General features: G+C 36.9%; 4 protein-coding genes across 4 annotated transcripts; 1 reads left to right on the top strand and 3 right to left on the bottom strand.

The window, feature by feature from the left end:
* Positions 1-1,296: 1,296 nt before the first annotated feature.
* On the bottom strand, positions 1,297-2,642 carry LOC106321006 (UDP-glycosyltransferase 74E2-like). The gene is made up of 2 exons (XM_013759336.1): positions 1,976-2,642; positions 1,297-1,816 (listed from the first exon to the last, which is right to left on the bottom strand). Exons 1-2 carry the CDS (start codon positions 2,621-2,623, stop codon positions 1,406-1,408), a joined length of 1,059 nt encoding a protein of 352 aa, XP_013614790.1. The 5' UTR covers positions 2,624-2,642; the 3' UTR covers positions 1,297-1,405.
* A 606-nt stretch (positions 2,643-3,248) lies between these two features.
* LOC106321003 lies at positions 3,249-3,590 on the bottom strand. Its single transcript, XM_013759332.1, has one exon. It carries the CDS (start codon positions 3,588-3,590, stop codon positions 3,249-3,251), a length of 342 nt encoding a protein of 113 aa, XP_013614786.1.
* A 1,359-nt stretch (positions 3,591-4,949) lies between these two features.
* On the top strand, positions 4,950-6,295 carry LOC106321004 (UDP-glycosyltransferase 74E2-like). Its single transcript, XM_013759334.1, has 2 exons — positions 4,950-5,616; positions 5,776-6,295. The coding sequence occupies exons 1-2, from the start codon at positions 4,969-4,971 to the stop codon at positions 6,184-6,186; spliced, it is 1,059 nt and encodes a 352-aa protein (XP_013614788.1). The 5' UTR covers positions 4,950-4,968; the 3' UTR covers positions 6,187-6,295.
* Positions 6,296-6,399: 104 nt separating this feature from the next.
* LOC106321005 lies at positions 6,400-7,959 on the bottom strand. Its single transcript, XM_013759335.1, has 6 exons — positions 7,862-7,959; positions 7,373-7,659; positions 7,170-7,290; positions 6,936-7,060; positions 6,732-6,854; positions 6,400-6,653 (listed from the first exon to the last, which is right to left on the bottom strand). The coding sequence occupies exons 1-6, from the start codon at positions 7,872-7,874 to the stop codon at positions 6,558-6,560; spliced, it is 765 nt and encodes a 254-aa protein (XP_013614789.1). The 5' UTR covers positions 7,875-7,959; the 3' UTR covers positions 6,400-6,557.
* Positions 7,960-18,353: the final 10,394 nt, after the last annotated feature.

Genomic DNA, 18,353 nt, shown 5'->3' with positions numbered 1-18,353 from the left:
GAGCATGGGCAATCCTTGTAGGCTTGTTTTGGACATGTCCAGGAGTGTTTTGACAGTTCCAGGACGTCTGGTAGCTTCCATAGGCGAAAGGGTGCAATCTGTACCATTGATTAAATCCCATTGATTAAATCAATGGCCAGAAATGATACCGAAGGGATGCAATGGTTAAGAAGTAACCACCCCTTCTTCTATATAAGGAGGGCAAGTCAGTGGGTGTGCAGGAACTCCAGGGCTTCCTCTTACACCCTGAAACACAAAGAAACACAGAGAAAAGATAGAGAGTTGGTCAGATTTCCAATCCAAGACCCATGGTTGTGTGAAGGCCATAAAGAGGCAGTTTTGGGAGAGATCAAGGGGGGAAGTTATGAACGACCTTCTGGTGGCTTTGATCCGTGATGTTATCACACAAAGCATCCTCCAGGGCCTGAGAACACATAAAATGGTGAGGAAAGAAGGTAGATGACTGGAACTCATTCCCAAAGGCCAAGACAGCCTTAAGGGCAGATGTGTGTAGAAAGGCAGTTTCATGGGCACTGAAGGGGGAAGTGATGGACGACCCTGTGATGATGTTTGATCATGGATGATCACATCCTGGGCTTCCTCTGTGTATTGGGAACACACGCAGATAACCAGGAGAGAAGTCGTCTAGCGGAGAGGTAAACCTGGATCACAAATTGTGTCCGTGTCTGGAGATGTGTCACTAAGATCTCTTCTTTTGTGTGTTCTTACTATATTAGGCATCGAATGGTGAGCTAGTTAAAAGGGTTGCAACTGAGAACTCACCACCCTCACCAAAACAGTCTGACAAAGCATTGCGTGCAAGGAAACAGTCTGATGAAGCGTCTCATGATAGTGGAGAGGTAAAGTCATCATCTTGATGAAACTGATTACTTTGTCATAAGTTTATCATTTTCACTTTGTTTTTCTTGCTGTATTAGGCACCAGTCGATGAAACAAGCTTGGGTGGAATGAGTCGGACCTTTGAGGATGTAACAGAAAGGATCTTCTCTGAAGAGAGTTCTGACCATGAGTAATCTGATGACCTACATTGCATTGTACAAATTTCTTACTCTCTTGAGCATGTAAAGGCGTTTTCTGCTTTAGATTCTTCTAGTGTTTGACTTGTTTCATGAAGTTAGACTTGAATCCTACTGTCTTTGTGGCTATTATTCAATGATTGACTTAGCTGCCAAGAATGTTTCCCTAGTTTTAAACCACGAGTGAGAGAGAGACAATGAACGCCAAGAGTGAGAAGCCTTGTTGCCAAGTTGTTTCGTCGTTAAATCTTCTTTTCTTTTGAGCAAAATCGTTAAATCTCAATACAGAGAAATCAAAGGGCGCGGCGGGAAGTAGCAAATTTGCATACGAAACATCGTTTATATAGTGTTTGCATACGAAACATCGTTCATCCGCAATGTGTCAAGAAACAACCCACCGATTCATGCGCAAGAACTTCAAGCTGAGGGCTCCAGCTCACAATCAATCCCTTCTCACCCATTTCCTCTACATAGTGTTTTGGAATCTTGTCTTTCTCTGTATCTCTCACAACCCATAAGAAAAAACATCCGCTCTGTTTCAGACCTTTTGCGAGCTCCATCATTTGATCTTCCTTTAGAATCACAAAGCTTCCAAAAGATACATAGACAACTGAGTTAGGCTTCTTTGAATTTAGCCACTCAATGCATTCAACAGATTTTGCAGTGAAGAGACTGAATCCGTAGCTTTTATCTTCAGACAGTCGCTTGTCTAAATACATCGATGGAACCATTGGTCCTATGTTCAAGACTGGCCACAAGCTTCTAACCCATTTCAATAGCTAAAAAACATAACAAACACAAAAAAAAAACAAATTAGTCATATTCACATAATAAAACAAGGCCAGAACAATTTTTTTTAAAACAAATCTAACAATTTATATAAATTTTCCTTAAAAGACATAAACATGTTCCTATAAATGTGGATATAAATTCAGTACCTGTTCTTCCAAGTTATCGAAAGTGTTACACAACAGTATGTCGACTCGGTCAATGTTTGAAAGCTGTTCGACCACAATCCTGAGCATATTCGGGTAAGAAGAAGATTCGCAGAGGAAAGACGGCAAATCATTCGCACTAAGCATAGGAAACGCAGGGAAAGATGCTAACGTCGAGTGACCATGCCTTGTAGACGGTACGGAGAATGATCCCTTGTGAACATGGTAATATATGACTGAGACAGGCCACGGTTGCGTGAAGAACGCGGCACCTCTCAAACCATTATCATGAGCTACATCAAGAAGCCAAGGCATGGAGGAGTCGTACACGAGAACCCTAGGAGGATTTCCAGACAGTTTCATGTCCTGTATCAATTCAGGTAAGCGGTTTTTGATGCTGCTTTGTACTCTGTCCATGTAATCGTCTAGGTCTTGTAACGGATCGTCACCTTCTTGGAAGCCATTGGGGATAGGGAAGACAGTAATTGAGTCGTCATGCTCTGTTTTGTAAGGCGGAGAGGGTTTGTCGGGGACGAGGACAAGAGTGGACTTAAGACCCTTTGAGGCTAAGCGTTTGCAGAACTGGGACATTGGAGTTAGGTGGCCTTGTCCAGGGAAAGGCAAGACGATAACTTTAGATCCTTCTATCATTTTTGTTTTCTCTTTTGTTCTTGCTTACTCTGGTTTGATGTGTGGGTGTGTTTAGCTGTTTATATATACAGAGGTTGGATTAGAGGACAGAGGACTTTTATTTGACCACGTCTTTGTTGGGACAATTGCTTTTGACTTGACTACAAAAAAGTAAAGGTTTCTTGGCGGCCAAGATGTGATGATTTATGCAATCCACCAAACTATATTTTGCCATGAGATTGAGAGAGAGAGAGACACTGCATCTCAACTTGTTGGGTTTTGTTTTGTCTTTTCTATGTTAAAAATATTATTTGACTGCCACGAATCTTCTTTTTTTTTTTTTACTGAATAGGAATCTTACTTGAGATCTACAATTTTTTAGACTAATAAACTGACTGTATAGTGTTTTTCGATGCTTTGTAGATTATTTAAGAACAGGGTGACAAAAAACTGTACATATCCATGTGCGTCATTTGAAAGAAAAAACTAGCGCTGGGCAAAAAAACCGAACCGAACCGAACCGAATCAAACCGAACCAATCGAATCGATCCAAACTAAACCAAACTCTATTATCAAATTCAACTCAAAAGGTTAGGTGACAGCCATAAAAGCTTCAACCTCTAACAAACATTGTTTTGCTAAACTATCAGCAATGGTGTTTGATCCAAAAGAAATTGATTACATCAAAAGAGCTAGCCAACTCGCAAATATCTGCAACTATGCCATAGATTTCGGGTTTCCAAGAGCCTGAGTTGATGGCTTTGATGAGTTGTGAGGAATCCGATTCACAGATCACCCGCTTCACTCCCTTCTCCTTGCATTTTGTCAGAGCAGCTCGCATTGCAAGTCCTTCCGCCGCTAGGGCAGAGCCTACAAATCTCTCATAGCCCGTGTGGGAGGAGGAAACAGAGGTACCTATCGAGTCCCTCAAGGTCCATCCAAATCCTGCTACCTTTGTGGTTGTCTTCCAAGCCGCATCTGCATTCATGATTGAGCAGTTCGGAGGTCTTACTATCGGCGCTGGGGTTCTTTGGGGGTTTACGCCTTGCTTTGTCTTCTGGGCATGTAGCCATTCTCTTGCCAATCTAACAGCTTTCGTTAATGCTTCCTCCTCCGAGAGGGACTTTCCTTCAAAGATAAGCTGGTTGCGCTCTATCCATATATGCCATATAATCCAAGGTGCAAGTTGTCCCGCTACACCTGTAGGAGGGAGACAAGGTTTTCTACAGAGATCTAGCCAGATATCCTCTAAATCTATCAATCCGCTATCCCCGAGGGCCGTCGCAAAGGGAGCATTTTCTCAATCTTCTTTGCGAAAGGGCAGTGCAGGAAAAGATGATCTATAGATTCCGTTGATCCGCATCTCTTACAGCTGACTTCTGAGTTGATATGGCGCTGCGCTAGGATCCCTCACTTTAAATCTTTAATTTAATTCTTTTAAGAGAAATCATATTTTAAAACATAAACATATAGTCATCAAATTATCATGTTGATAACTGAACAAATAAACTATGTAAATTAAATCCAATATAAAACTGAAATAAAAACCTCTGAGAATATAAAGATATATAAAAATAATCTAATCAAAGTTAACTAAAGTAATAGAAAATTAAAAATATCGTTAATAATACTTCTTAAAAATAAAGGATGTAAATTAAATCTAATATAAAACTAAAATTTAGTATATTGTATGTTGATAATATGTTTATTTCAAATATTAACAAAAGCACATTAGTTTCTTGGTTTGGTTTAATTCGATTCGGTTCAGATCGATTTCGGTTCGGTTTGTTCGGGTTGAAAAAATCGTAAACCAAACTATTTGATAATAGAGTTTGGTTTAGCTTGGATCGATTCGATTGGTTCGGTTTGATTCGGTTCGGTTCGGTTTTTTGGCCCAGCGCTAGTTTTTTCTTTCAAATGACGCACATGGATATGTACATTTTTTTGTCACCCTGTTCTTAAATAATCTACAAAGCATCGAAAAACACTATACAGTCAGTTTATTAGTCTAAAAAATTGTAGATCTCAAGTAAGATTCCTATTCAGTAGAAAAAAAAAGAAGATTCGTGGCAGTCAATAATATTTTTAACATAGAAAAGACAAAACAAAACCCAACAAGTTGAGATGCAGTGTCTCGCTCTCTCTCAATCTCATGGCAAAATATAGTTTGGTGGATTGCATAAATCATCACATCTTGGCCGCCAAGAAACCTTTACTTTTTTGTAGTCAAGTCAAAAGCAATTGTCCCAACAAAGACGTGGTCAAATAAAAGTCCTCTGTCCTCTAATCCAACCTCTCTATATATAAACAGCTAAACACACCCACACATCAAACCAGAGTAAGCAAGAACAAAAGAGAAAACAAAAATGATAGAAGGATCTAAAGTTATCGTCTTGCCTTTCCCTGGACAAGGCCACCTAACTCCAATGTCCCAGTTCTGCAAACGCTTAGCCTCAAAGGGTCTTAAGTCCACTCTTGTCCTCGTCCCCGACAAACCCTCTCCGCCTTACAAAACAGAGCATGACGACTCAATTACTGTCTTCCCTATCCCCAATGGCTTCCAAGAAGGTGACGATCCGTTACAAGACCTAGACGATTACATGGACAGAGTACAAAGCAGCATCAAAAACCGCTTACCTGAATTGATACAGGACATGAAACTGTCTGGAAATCCTCCTAGGGTTCTCGTGTACGACTCCTCCATGCCTTGGCTTCTTGATGTAGCTCATGATAATGGTTTGAGAGGTGCCGCGTTCTTCACGCAACCGTGGCCTGTCTCAGTCATATATTACCATGTTCACAAGGGATCATTCTCCGTACCGTCTACAAGGCATGGTCACTCGACGTTAGCATCTTTCCCTGCGTTTCCTATGCTTAGTGCGAATGATTTGCCGTCTTTCCTCTGCGAATCTTCTTCTTACCCGAATATGCTCAGGATTGTGGTCGAACAGCTTTCAAACATTGACCGAGTCGACATACTGTTGTGTAACACTTTCGATAACTTGGAAGAACAGGTACTGAATTTATATCCACATTTATAGGAACATGTTTATGTCTTTTAAGGAAAATTTATATAAATTGTTAGATTTGTTTTAAAAAAAATTGTTCTGGCCTTGTTTTATTATGTGAATATGACTAATTTGTTTTTTTTTTGTGTTTGTTATGTTTTTTAGCTATTGAAATGGGTTAGAAGCTTGTGGCCAGTCTTGAACATAGGACCAATGGTTCCATCGATGTATTTAGACAAGCGACTGTCTGAAGATAAAAGCTACGGATTCAGTCTCTTCACTGCAAAATCTGTTGAATGCATTGAGTGGCTAAATTCAAAGAAGCCTAACTCAGTTGTCTATGTATCTTTTGGAAGCTTTGTGATTCTAAAGGAAGATCAAATGATGGAGCTCGCAAAAGGTCTGAAACAGAGCGGATGTTTTTTCTTATGGGTTGTGAGAGATACAGAGAAAGACAAGATTCCAAAACACTATGTAGAGGAAATGGGTGAGAAGGGATTGATTGTGAGCTGGAGCCCTCAGCTTGAAGTTCTTGCGCATGAATCGGTGGGTTGTTTCTTGACACATTGCGGATGAACGATGTTTCGTATGCAAACACTATATAAACGATGTTTCGTATGCAAATTTGCTACTTCCCGCCGCGCCCTTTGATTTCTCTGTATTGAGATTTAACGATTTTGCTCAAAAGAAAAGAAGATTTAACGACGAAACAACTTGGCAACAAGGCTTCTCACTCTTGGCGTTCATTGTCTCTCTCTCACTCGTGGTTTAAAACTAGGGAAACATTCTTGGCAGCTAAGTCAATCATTGAATAATAGCCACAAAGACAGTAGGATTCAAGTCTAACTTCATGAAACAAGTCAAACACTAGAAGAATCTAAAGCAGAAAACGCCTTTACATGCTCAAGAGAGTAAGAAATTTGTACAATGCAATGTAGGTCATCAGATTACTCATGGTCAGAACTCTCTTCAGAGAAGATCCTTTCTGTTACATCCTCAAAGGTCCGACTCATTCCACCCAAGCTTGTTTCATCGACTGGTGCCTAATACAGCAAGAAAAACAAAGTGAAAATGATAAACTTATGACAAAGTAATCAGTTTCATCAAGATGATGACTTTACCTCTCCACTATCATGAGACGCTTCATCAGACTGTTTCCTTGCACGCAATGCTTTGTCAGACTGTTTTGGTGAGGGTGGTGAGTTCTCAGTTGCAACCCTTTTAACTAGCTCACCATTCGATGCCTAATATAGTAAGAACACACAAAAGAAGAGATCTTAGTGACACATCTCCAGACACGGACACAATTTGTGATCCAGGTTTACCTCTCCGCTAGACGATTCACCAAGTTCTTGAGCGCAGCCATGATCAGCAAGTACTTGGTGGTAACTGTCTTCCATCGCTTCACTTATCGGTGGTCGTCTAGGTCCACCACCACTGCTGCCATGATCTACAACGTCAAGATCGTCGTCAGCATGAGAGAGCAAAAACAAGTAATCAATTTCAAACCCTAACAACTAAATCACTTTCAATCCCCTAAAGCAATAATAGTGCCTCACCCTTCTTTGCATGAGACTCTTCATCAGACTGTTTCTTTGCAAGCAATGCTTCATCATACTGTTTTGGTGAGGGTGGTGAGTTCTCAGTTGCAACCCTTTTAACTAGCTCACCATTCGATGCCTAATATAGTAAGAACACACAAAAAGAAGAGATCTTAGTGACACATCTCCAGACACGGATACAATTTGTGATCCAGGTTTACCTCTCCACTAGACGATTCACCAAGTTCTTGAGCGCAGCCATGGTCAGCAAGTACTTGACGTTGAGCTTCCTGGCGTCGAGCTTCCTGACGTCGAGCTTCAATTTGCGCGAGCTTCGCAGTAAGCCTATCAGATATGGCCGCTTTGAGCTGATCGAAAGTGAGACCTTCATCGCCTGGGAGGCACAAGCTAGAGATGAGATTGGGATGGCGAGTGTGAATTAGGCGGCAATTGTCCAGCAGTTTACTTATCGGTGGTCGGCTAGGTCCACCGCCACCGCCGCCATGATCTACACCGTCAAGATCGTCGTCAGCATGAGAGAGCATAAACAATCAATCAATTTCAAACCCTAACAACGAAATCACGGCACTACTTAACAATCAATCGAAATCGATTTCAAGACTACATTGAAACCCTAACAATCAATCGAAATCACCGCACTACTTAACCCTAACAATCTTTCAAAACTACCAAAATTTTAGTATACTTACTGTTATTCGCCATTGTTGATTGAGAATTTCACCGGGAAGATGAATGAGAGCCGCCTCGCGATTTTTTGAAGAAGATGAAAGAACCGCCTCGCGGAAACTCTTTTAGTTCTAGATATTATATTTACGGAATTAACCCTCGCCTTCTATTTAAACCTAACCCTCACGCGATCTTGTCCGTTGATCTTATTGATGACGTGTCGAAACGGAGGGAGGAGTCATCACCAGTGACACGGTTTTACTTTAACGAAACAATAAAAATCATCAAATATTTCAAAGAAAGAATAAAAGTAAAATACAATACATGAATTAAAGCTTAACCTCCCATCTACAACTCATAAGATTATAATAAAAGTAATACAATTAAGAGAAACTTTCCAACGTCGAATGAACTGTTTATGTATTCTGAATTCAATCTTGGTATCTTGGCCAACTATTAAAAAGATTTTTAATACCACAAATATGTGAGAAAACCTAGACGCAACACTATAACAACAAAAATGAGAGCATTCTCCTTTCTTATATTATATCCTACACACTAAATAGTTTATAAAAACATAAAAAAATTCTATAATATTTGATATTCACACAAATTCAAATAGGAAAAATAAGCTTTGATATATAAAAAAGGAGAATGCTCTCATTTTTGTTGTTATAGTGTTGCGTCTAGGTTTTCTCACATATTTGTGGTATTAAAAATCTTTTTAATAGTTGGCCAAGATACCAAGATTGAATTCAGAATACATAAACAGTTCATTCGACGTTGGAAAGTTTCTCTTAATTGTATTACTTTTATTATAATCTTATGAGTTGTAGATGGGAGGTTAAGCTCTAATTCATGTATTGTATTTTACTTTTATTCTTTCTTTGAAATATTTGATGATTTTTATTGTTTCGTTAAAGTAAAACCGTGTCACTGGTGATGAGGAGAATGATAAATTTTGTGTGAATTAAATTTATTAATATGTATAAGAACTTTAAATTTATATTAAAAGCTCTTAGACGGATTCAAAAGAGGTCTTCATTTCCACATCCTTCGTCGCCATTGTTCTCTTCTTCTCCTTCCTCTCCGTGGACTCACTTGCGTTCTGCTCTCGTCCTTGTCACCTCTTCATCTCCCGCTTCTTCTTCTTCTTCCTCCAATCCGTGAGTCTCTTCGATCCATCTCTCTATCAATGCCAGTCTCTTTGCCGTCGATTGCCTGTTAGATGAGTTCTTGATCAAAAATTACAAATGTTTGTGTTTAATTATTTACTTTATTAAGTGATTGTACCTAATGCACCAAACTTGTAACCTGTTGTGATTAGAGCCTAACTTGCTTGTAGTGTTACTCTATCGTCATGTCTTGTTTTTTTTGCTCCATGGTTAAATTTTAAAAATCTAAACATTCAGGCATCGACTGAAATCACCGTGGTCACGGTTTAAACGGAAAAAGCCGCTCACGCTTCGACGGTGGAAAAGATGCTTCACTCCAGATGGTAGACTTCGGAAGAGGGGTGTTTATTTGTTGAAGAAAGTCCGGAGCAGAGTGAGTCAAATCTTCATAGCCTTTTTGGTGCAGTTTGATGATATGTGTTTTTACAAATGTTTAGGTAGTATTCAGATTTTTTCTTATGTTTTCTTGTTAGGGCATTGATCCTAGCATCCGGTCAGAGGTGTGGCCTTTCCTTCTTGGAGTGTAAGTATACACATTCAAACCTATATTAGGACTACAACCATGTATGTACTTATGGCAACTGATTTTGTTATAATGAAATTTTGACCTTGTTGTTTGTCATGTGTTGATATCAAGGACACTCTCACACTTACACTTACCTTTTGTTTACTTTCTTTTCTACTAACAGGTGTGATTTAAATAGCTCCAAAGAAGAGAGAGGTGCTACAAGAGAAGGTGAGAGAACACACATGAATCTCACCTTGAAAATCATTATTTTGTTTGTTTATCATCTGCAGCTTCATGTTAACCTTTCAAAATGCAGAAAAGCGTATGAGAGACTACGCAGGAAATGCAAAAAGCTTCAGAGACAAGACTGAAGTTTCCTTACCAATGATCTTCCTTATGAATTCTCTGTCTAACCACAGATTGTTTGAGCTTACTCTGTTTCTCTGTTTTTGTTTTGTATTCTGGTGAAACTGTGTTATTTTCATGTGTCAGATTATCGGGGTTGAAGCCTTGAGCAGCGATCAACGATCAAAGTTTCAACACCAGTTGTCATAATCGACCAGGATTCTGACCCAGATGCAACCGTTGTCGAAGTAACGCTTGGAGATCGTCTCTGAGCTCTACTTGACACTGTAATGAAATCTTCTTCCTACTCTTTATTTTTGCTGAGTCTTGGTTCTTCGTGTTGTTCGTAATCACACGCTCTCTATTCTTATCTGATCACATGTGTTTCTCCAGATGAATGCGTTAAAAAAACTTGGGTCTGAATGTTGTCAAGGCTAATGTCTACCTCGAGTCTTTTGGCAAGCACAACAAATTCGCCATTACAAAAGCGTATGTCTTTTTTTACATACTTAACTTTACTTTTGATTCAAGTCAGAGAGTTGACACTTGTGCGACTATTATTATTCTGAATCAGAGATAGTGGAAGAAAAGCAGAAGATCCTGAATCGCTCGAGGCCATCCGACTCACAGTCATAATATTTAGTGAATGTCCACAAGTTTTGTTAGTCACAAGATTGACCTAAAGCAATATTGTTTTGGTTTACTCCAGTCCTGCAAAGCTTCAGGTTATAAACGTTTGTATATGTTCTCAGTTATATCTTTTTCCCCTAATATGAGTGAATCCTGCTTTAGTTTTTCCTTCATTGGCTAGGTAAATATTTTTTCCAAGCTCGATGGCTTCTAGAATCGTGTTTAGCGTCTTAGAAAATTTTGCCAGAAAGTTTAGATCGAGGGTATTTACCGATGCTGAATATTCTAGACATATTTATTTCTTTAGATTTTTTTTTATTACTTTCAGCTATGTTTATATTTGATAGCCAACACGAACTAAGACCAAATAATCTACGAAATCTGCAGGAAACCGAAAGTGTAGTGACTGAGGTAGGCAAGACTTTTGATCAGTCCCGAAAACGTTCTTTGAGGTAAGTATAGCCAAAAGACCACTCTGCCAAACCAATATTCTGTGAATTGTGTGGCATTGAGAAATACATGTCTAGAATCTAGCTGGCTTAGCATTTCATAGGCTTTTGAAAATCATTATGCATCGGCAAAAATGAGCAGCCTAAACTGCAAGTGAATTAAATTTCTTAGTGGATCCATAGGCATACGATTTAAAATGATATTTGACGCGGAAGTGTTCATACCTGTAGTAGCTCCAAGAGCTTCGGTCAAAAGCTTTCGCCTACAGCCTTTACCTGCAAAGATCTTCAATATTGCTCTCATGGGGATGGCTTCAGACGTGCCTATTGGTGTTTGTAGAGAACACACCATCAATTGTTCGACTTCATGGTTTTTGGCGGTCCATGCCGTTGTGCTTTTCATACTTATGCTCGGAAACACTGTGCTGATGACTAAAGCAGCCATGGCTATAACAACGGAGCTTCGATCTTGGGACAGCTCATTAGGTCAATAGCTGAATATTACCGTCTCGGAGCAGCAGTTGTGAATAAAGTTTATGAAACATCATCTGTTACTGATTCCAGATACAACAAGATCTCTGATGGTTCAGGCTTTGCTAAAGTAAATTTGTGGTGCTGGGGAAGGAATCACAGATTGTTATTACAGTTGGGGATTTGACCACAAACTTTGATCATTTCAAAAGCAAAAAGACATGAAATAAGAGATATAGATATGAACACAATTTTAAGTAATTAAAGAACGTTTTAAAGTAATGATAACAAACAGATTATATTATGATGATATGTCTTTTCATCACTGCATTATTAGACTAACACTTTAAATATATACAATTTGCTAAGTACGTATTACAGAATATATAGAGTCCAACTAACATTGAAATACATAAAAAATCTATTTTTTAATCTAATCATAAATACTATTAACTAAATATGTGAAATTGTGCATTTTTTTATCTTGGTTTGTATCATTTTGAACGTTGAAATATGTGAAAGATTTAAAGAAAACTTTCAAATTAAATATAGTAGTTAGTTAAAATATTATAGAAAGTAAGAACAAAAAATATATTTACTTTGTTTTCATTTGTATATAAAACTAATATTCAAATCATATTTAGTTTACTGAGCGTATATACCTAAATAAATTATAGTAAAACTTAAATTAATATTCGATAAATTAATAATTTCCATAAATTAGTAAATTTTTTCTATCCCAAATTAGGCAGTTCAAAATAAGAAACAAAACGATAAAATAATAAGATAATATTTTTTAGAAAGTTCTCTGTAAATATTTGGTTCTATCTAAATTATAAATTAATAATATATCTGCATATACATTTCATATAAGTACGAATTAAAAAATATGTTATTGGCTTTATATTCACAATACAATTTCCTCTATTTTCTTAACATTTCAATATATTTGATAATATTCAGTAAAATTCTATCGAAAACCAACATATAAGTTATTTGCAATATAAAAATACAAACCAAGTAATATAATAAAACAATATGAAATTTAAATTTCTAAAAGAAAATGTATATACAGTAAATCAAATATATTTTATATTTTCTAAATACAAATATTCAAAAATTAAAAAAATCTAAAAAATGATTTTTTTATAAATTAGTATCTTATATATTAAGTAAATTTCAAAGTTCCAATATTTTTAATTTATAGAGATTCTATTGTACATAGAGTAACTTGATAGCTCACAAAAAGGTTACAAAAAAGTTTCTATAACCATTCTAAATTCCGTTTGCTTTTATAGCAATTTTTATAATCAGCTTTAATGCATAAGTGAAGTATCCAAGTAAAATTTTCCCGACACTAGAGATTAGGCAATCATCACTTTTAAAAATACTCACAGTCTCTCAAACTAACTGTTATACCTTTTAAATATTTTGATCATTTTTTAACGCAAGTTTGGACCTCTTTTTTAACAACAACAAGCTTAAAACATAAAGAAACTTAAACAACTATTATCTCAAAAAAAATTTTAATATAAATTTAAAGTTCTTATACATATTAATAAATTTAATTCACACAAAATTTATCATTCTCCTCATAACCAGTGACACGGTTTTACTTTAACGAAATAATAAAAATCATCAAATATTTCAAAGGAAGAATAAAAGTAAAATACAATACATGAATTAAAGCTTAACCTCCCATCTACAACTCATAAGATTATAATAAAAGCAATACAATTAAGAGAAACTTTCCAACATCGAATGAACTATTTATGTATTCTGAATTCAATCTTGGTATCTTGGCCAACTATTAAAAAGATTTTTAATACCACAAATATGTGAGAAAACCTAGACGTAACACTATAACAACAAAAATGAGAGCATTCTCCTTTCTTATATTATATCCTACACACTAAATAGTTTATAAAAACATAAAAAAATTCTATAATATTTGATATTCACACAAATTCAAATAGGAAAAATAAGCTTTGATATATAAAAAAGGAGAATGCTCTCATTTTTGTTGTTTAAGAAGCACAATGTTATTGGTGCTCATCATAGATGGTTGGCTTGAGCGTAAAAAAAAAACACTCAGACAATTTGTTGTAGAACTGCAGTGAAGCGAAATTCCAGGTTAAAAAGAGCGAGCAGAAAAGATTAGCAAACACTAAGAAGTAATGAAACAGGAGAAGAGTCAATCTCAACTCAAAAAGTATAGTCTCCTAAAATACTTCAATAACAATCTACAGCGTCCAAGACGGTTTCATTGTCCCAAGCAAGAGTTGCATCCAACATTGAGATTCCACCACATTCATTAAATTCAACATGCACTACAAGAAAACAGCGGCATACCGAGGGAAAAAAATCGTCGGTATGTCGTCGGAATAACGTTATTCCGACGAAACAAGTCCTCGGAAATAACTCTTCGGAAATTCATTTTTCCTCGGAAATCCCTCGGAAATTTCCGACGGAATTCCGAGGAAATAAATTTCCGAGGAAACTCCGAGGACCACCAGTTCGTCAGAAAGGTCCTCGGAATATACCGAGGGAGAAAACATCCTCGGGATATTTCGTCGGAAATTTCCGAGGGTCCAATCCTCGGAAGTTCCTACGAAATCTTCCTCGGGATTTTCATCGGGAATTTCCGAGGAACGGAGCCCTCGGAAAATTCCGAGGAAGGTGTCCCTCGGTATATTCCGACGACTTATTCCAAGGAAATGTTCGTCGGAAATTTCCGAAGGTTCATTTCCTCGGAATTTAAAAAAAAAAAAAAAAAATTTTAAAAATTAAAATTTTGAAATTTAATTTCGAAAATATAAAATTAAAATTAAAATTGAAAACATATTGGATAATATTCAAAGTTGTACAAATAAAAATAAAACATTTCGAGTTTAAAAAAAAAAAAAAACCCTACGGGTTTTGCACGTTCGGGTCTTGGACGTTCGGGAACACCTCGTTCGGGTACATCCTCCTCATCATCTCCATCATTTGCTGGTTCAGCCTCATCTGTACCTCATAGCCCGTCTGTTGAGCTGCCATCTGAGTCTCCAACGCAGATATGCGATCATCCTTGTCCTTCAACTGAGCCGTAAGTACTTCTGGATCAACAAAGGGCGGTGGTGCAGAAAAAGGAGGAACCTTCCGGGAGCGACGACCCAAACCGACCAAACGTCCCTTCTTCTTTGGAACCGACTGAAATAGAAAATAGCCAAATTTAAATAATATAAAAAGATGATAAAATAAAAATCAAGAAATAAATGAATTGAACTTTCAAAAAAAGAACTTACCGATTCAACGATTTCGTTGATTCGATCCCGGGACAAGTTGGTCGAACCCGTCGAATCGTCAACCTCGGTTTGAAGCTGAGACACTTCGTCTTGCACCTGAGTTTGGACCAGGGTGACCACTTCCCTCACAAGACCATCATCAATCTGGCCGGTCTTCTTGTTGGTATACGCCCTAGGGCGAGATCATCAACCGGCTCGCCATCATTTTCTTCCGCCTTGAAAAAAACATAAATTAAACAAACATTAGAAATTAGAAGAAATGCATAAAAAATAAAATTTCAAAACTTAAATAATTGAAAAAAGCGGCTGAACTTACCATGCGATCCCCCAGAGTGGCAATTGATTGAGCACCCAAGTTATGCTTGAAGACGTCCTTCCCTTTACGGTCGCTCCAACGGTTGGTGGAGTTGGTGGAAGAAGTTTCTTTCGTCTCTTCCTTATCCCAATGCACACACAACTCCTTCCAGACCGTGTTGTTCATCGACTTTGTGACCTTTTAATTAAAAAAAAAAGTTAAATAAATAATAAAATAGTATAATAAATTAAAAAAAATTGTTTAATAAATTAAAATTAACCTTGTTTATTTCCCACTTCTTCTTCCACTCGTAGATCTGCTTCCCATAGTTGTCCATAACTTTATGGACGAAGTGGTGATAGATAAAAAACGTATCATCGGAATTCCAGTTGAATTCATGCTGAAAAAAACACAATTAGTAGAAAATATATTAAAGATTAAAAATATAAGTAAAAAATTAGAATACTTACCGCAAACTGACGAAACCACAGATGCTGCTTGTCGGTAGGGAAGTCAGTGAAAGTCGGATGTCCCTTGTCGAGGGCCGAGTACATCATACGGTTGATCCATGCGCTGATCTTGTTCCCGGATAGGTTGAACCTAATAAAAAGAACAAATTATTAATAATGAATCAAATTTTAATGAAAAAAAGTACGTTTAATTACCATGTTTGACCCCGTCCATGTGGATACAGAGTGAGATAGGGAACATGGTCACGACCGGGCTGTCGAACCAACTCCGCAACATGCATCACTCCCGGAGGACCCTGAGGAGCAGGAGCGGGTGCAGCAGCGGGAGCGAGAGGAGCAGGAGCGGGAAATGGAGAGGGAGATGTATGGTAGGAGCTGTGGGGCGAAGCAAAATCCGGTATATGGCTGTACGAACCCCAGACTGGCTCCCCGTACCACCACGACCACGAGGCTGTCGAGGCCGGATCTGATCATCATAAGGCCTGTAAATTTAAAAAAACATATTTAAAAATTAGTTTTTAATCACAAAAATATAAATAGTTTAATTATTACCAAAAATAGTTTTAATATATAAAAAATAGTTTAATAATTACAAAAAAATAGTTTTAATAAAAAAAAATAGTTTAATAATTACAAAAAATAGTTTTAATAAATAAAAAAGAATTTATAAAATAGTGTTTATAAAAAAAAAATGTTTTATAAATACAAAATTAGTTTTATAAATATAAATATTTTTATAAATATGAAATCATCTTTTTATAAATACAAAATAGTTTTTATAAATACAAAAAATAATAAAATAGTGTTTATAAATCAAAAATATTTTTTATAAATACAAAATTAGTTTTATAAATATAAATATTTTTATAAATATGAAATCATCTTTTATAAATCCAAAAATCGAATTTATATACAAAAAACGTTTTGTAAAATCCAAAATCGATTTTATAAATACAAAAATAAAAAAAATATAATAAAGTTCTAAATCAACCAAATCACAATTGTAAACCTATTATACAACCAAATCACAATCCTAACCAATCACCCTAACAATAATCTATCAAAAAACTTCTAAAATCATCAAATCTACTTAAAAACCTAACAAATTGAACCTAAGATAGTGGGATAGGGTCCTTACATGATTTGTGTATTAATAGAGAGGATTCGCCGGAGAGATCGTCGCGAGATTCGCCGGAAGAGAAGGTCGCCACGCCGGAGAGGAAGAAGAGAGAAATGGGGAAGAAGAAGTGTTTCGTGTCTATTAACCCTAGGGTCCGACGGAAACTATCCGTCGGAATTTCCTCGGTATTTTCCTTTTCAATTTTTGCAAAATATTTGTCCGGTTAAATGAACATATTCCGAGGAAATTCCGAGGAACACATGTTTGGGGTTTCAATACATCAATTTTTTTTGCCCTATATCATTTCTTATACAAATGCAATGCATACCATTGAGGAATCTTTGTATAGATGATCATAAACCAAGAAATAACAAAATTTCAAAACGAATTGTAAGTATTCCCTTTACCGTTCATTAAAGTGTATAAGTGTTTCTCTTATGTTGTGGGGATTTCGTTCATACAATCGGAAAAGTGTTTATTATAGGGTAAAAAACAAATTTTTGACTTCATAATCAGTCTAAGACACTTAATAAGGGTTATATAAGTGTTATTCAAACCGCAAAACGTTGTTTTCGGTTTAAAAACCCTACTTCCTCGGAAAAGCCTCGAAATATTCCGAGGAAATTCCGAGGAAAACCATGTGTTCCTCGGAATTTCCTCGGAATATTCGGAGGCTTTTCCGAGGAAACAGAAACCCTAAAAGCAAAGCTCTGAATCGATGCTTCCTCGCTATTTCCTCGGGATTTTTGTTTAAAAAAAAATCGATGCTTCCTCGGAATTTCTGTTAAAAAAAAAACAAATTCGATGCTAGTCTGTTTCCGAGTCATCATCACCAGATGAATCTGAATCTGGATCTTGGTGAAACTCTCCAATCACTGGTTCATCCTCTACGTGAACGACGGCTTCCTCTCAGAAGTCGGTTAAATCGACTACAAGGCCAACTCTAGCTAAATCTTCTGATGCAATTAAGTTGCCGGATGTGCTTGGTTGTAGTGGGTCTTCCAGCTCAGAAATTCCCTGAACTCGGCCTCTCGGGTTGAGTCTTGTAACAGTAACCCATGGATCATATCTGTTCCTTATCCGGGGGTACTTGATATAACAAACCTGTAACATTAAAAAAATTATTAGTAAAATTATAAATTAATACACATGCTGATGAATCATTCTGAATAATTAACATTTAATTACCTGATCGGCCTGAGAAGCAAGAATGAAAGGATCAAAATATTGCACCTTTCGCCTCGAATTTACTGATGTAACACCAAATGCATCTGTTCTCACACCTCGATCTGGAGTGTTGTCGTGCCAATCACAATAGAAATTAGTACAGCGCAATCCAACCATGCCCAAATACTTAATTTCCAAAATCTCATGTATGTGTCCGTAGTATACATCATCTCCTGATGCAGAACAAACGCCAGCATCATAAGTCGTACTCGAACGTCTCCTCTTCTGAGTTGTGAATGCATATCCTCGAGTACAAAATCTCGGATATGACTTCACAACAAAGTTTGGTCCAACGACCATCTCGCGTATCCAATCGTCAAATATTTCACCTCTGGCCAAACCAGCAGACACCTATTAATAACACATATATATATGTTATATCAATAAATGTGAATGTGAATTAGTATAAACATGTGATAAATGATATTTTAATTTTTTTTAAGCACTCACATATGTAAACATCCATCCAGCAAATTCTCTCTGCTTCATTTCTTCTAGTTAGTCCTCTGTGGCGTATCTATATTCGAACCGCTTTTCT

This window comes from Brassica oleracea, unplaced genomic scaffold, assembly GCF_000695525.1.
Source record: "Brassica oleracea var. oleracea cultivar TO1000 unplaced genomic scaffold, BOL UnpScaffold01171, whole genome shotgun sequence".
NCBI classification, from domain to species: Eukaryota; Viridiplantae; Streptophyta; class Magnoliopsida; order Brassicales; family Brassicaceae; genus Brassica; species Brassica oleracea.
Note: the sequence above shows the minus strand (reverse complement) of the source record. Positions and strands in the feature narration are given on the sequence as shown.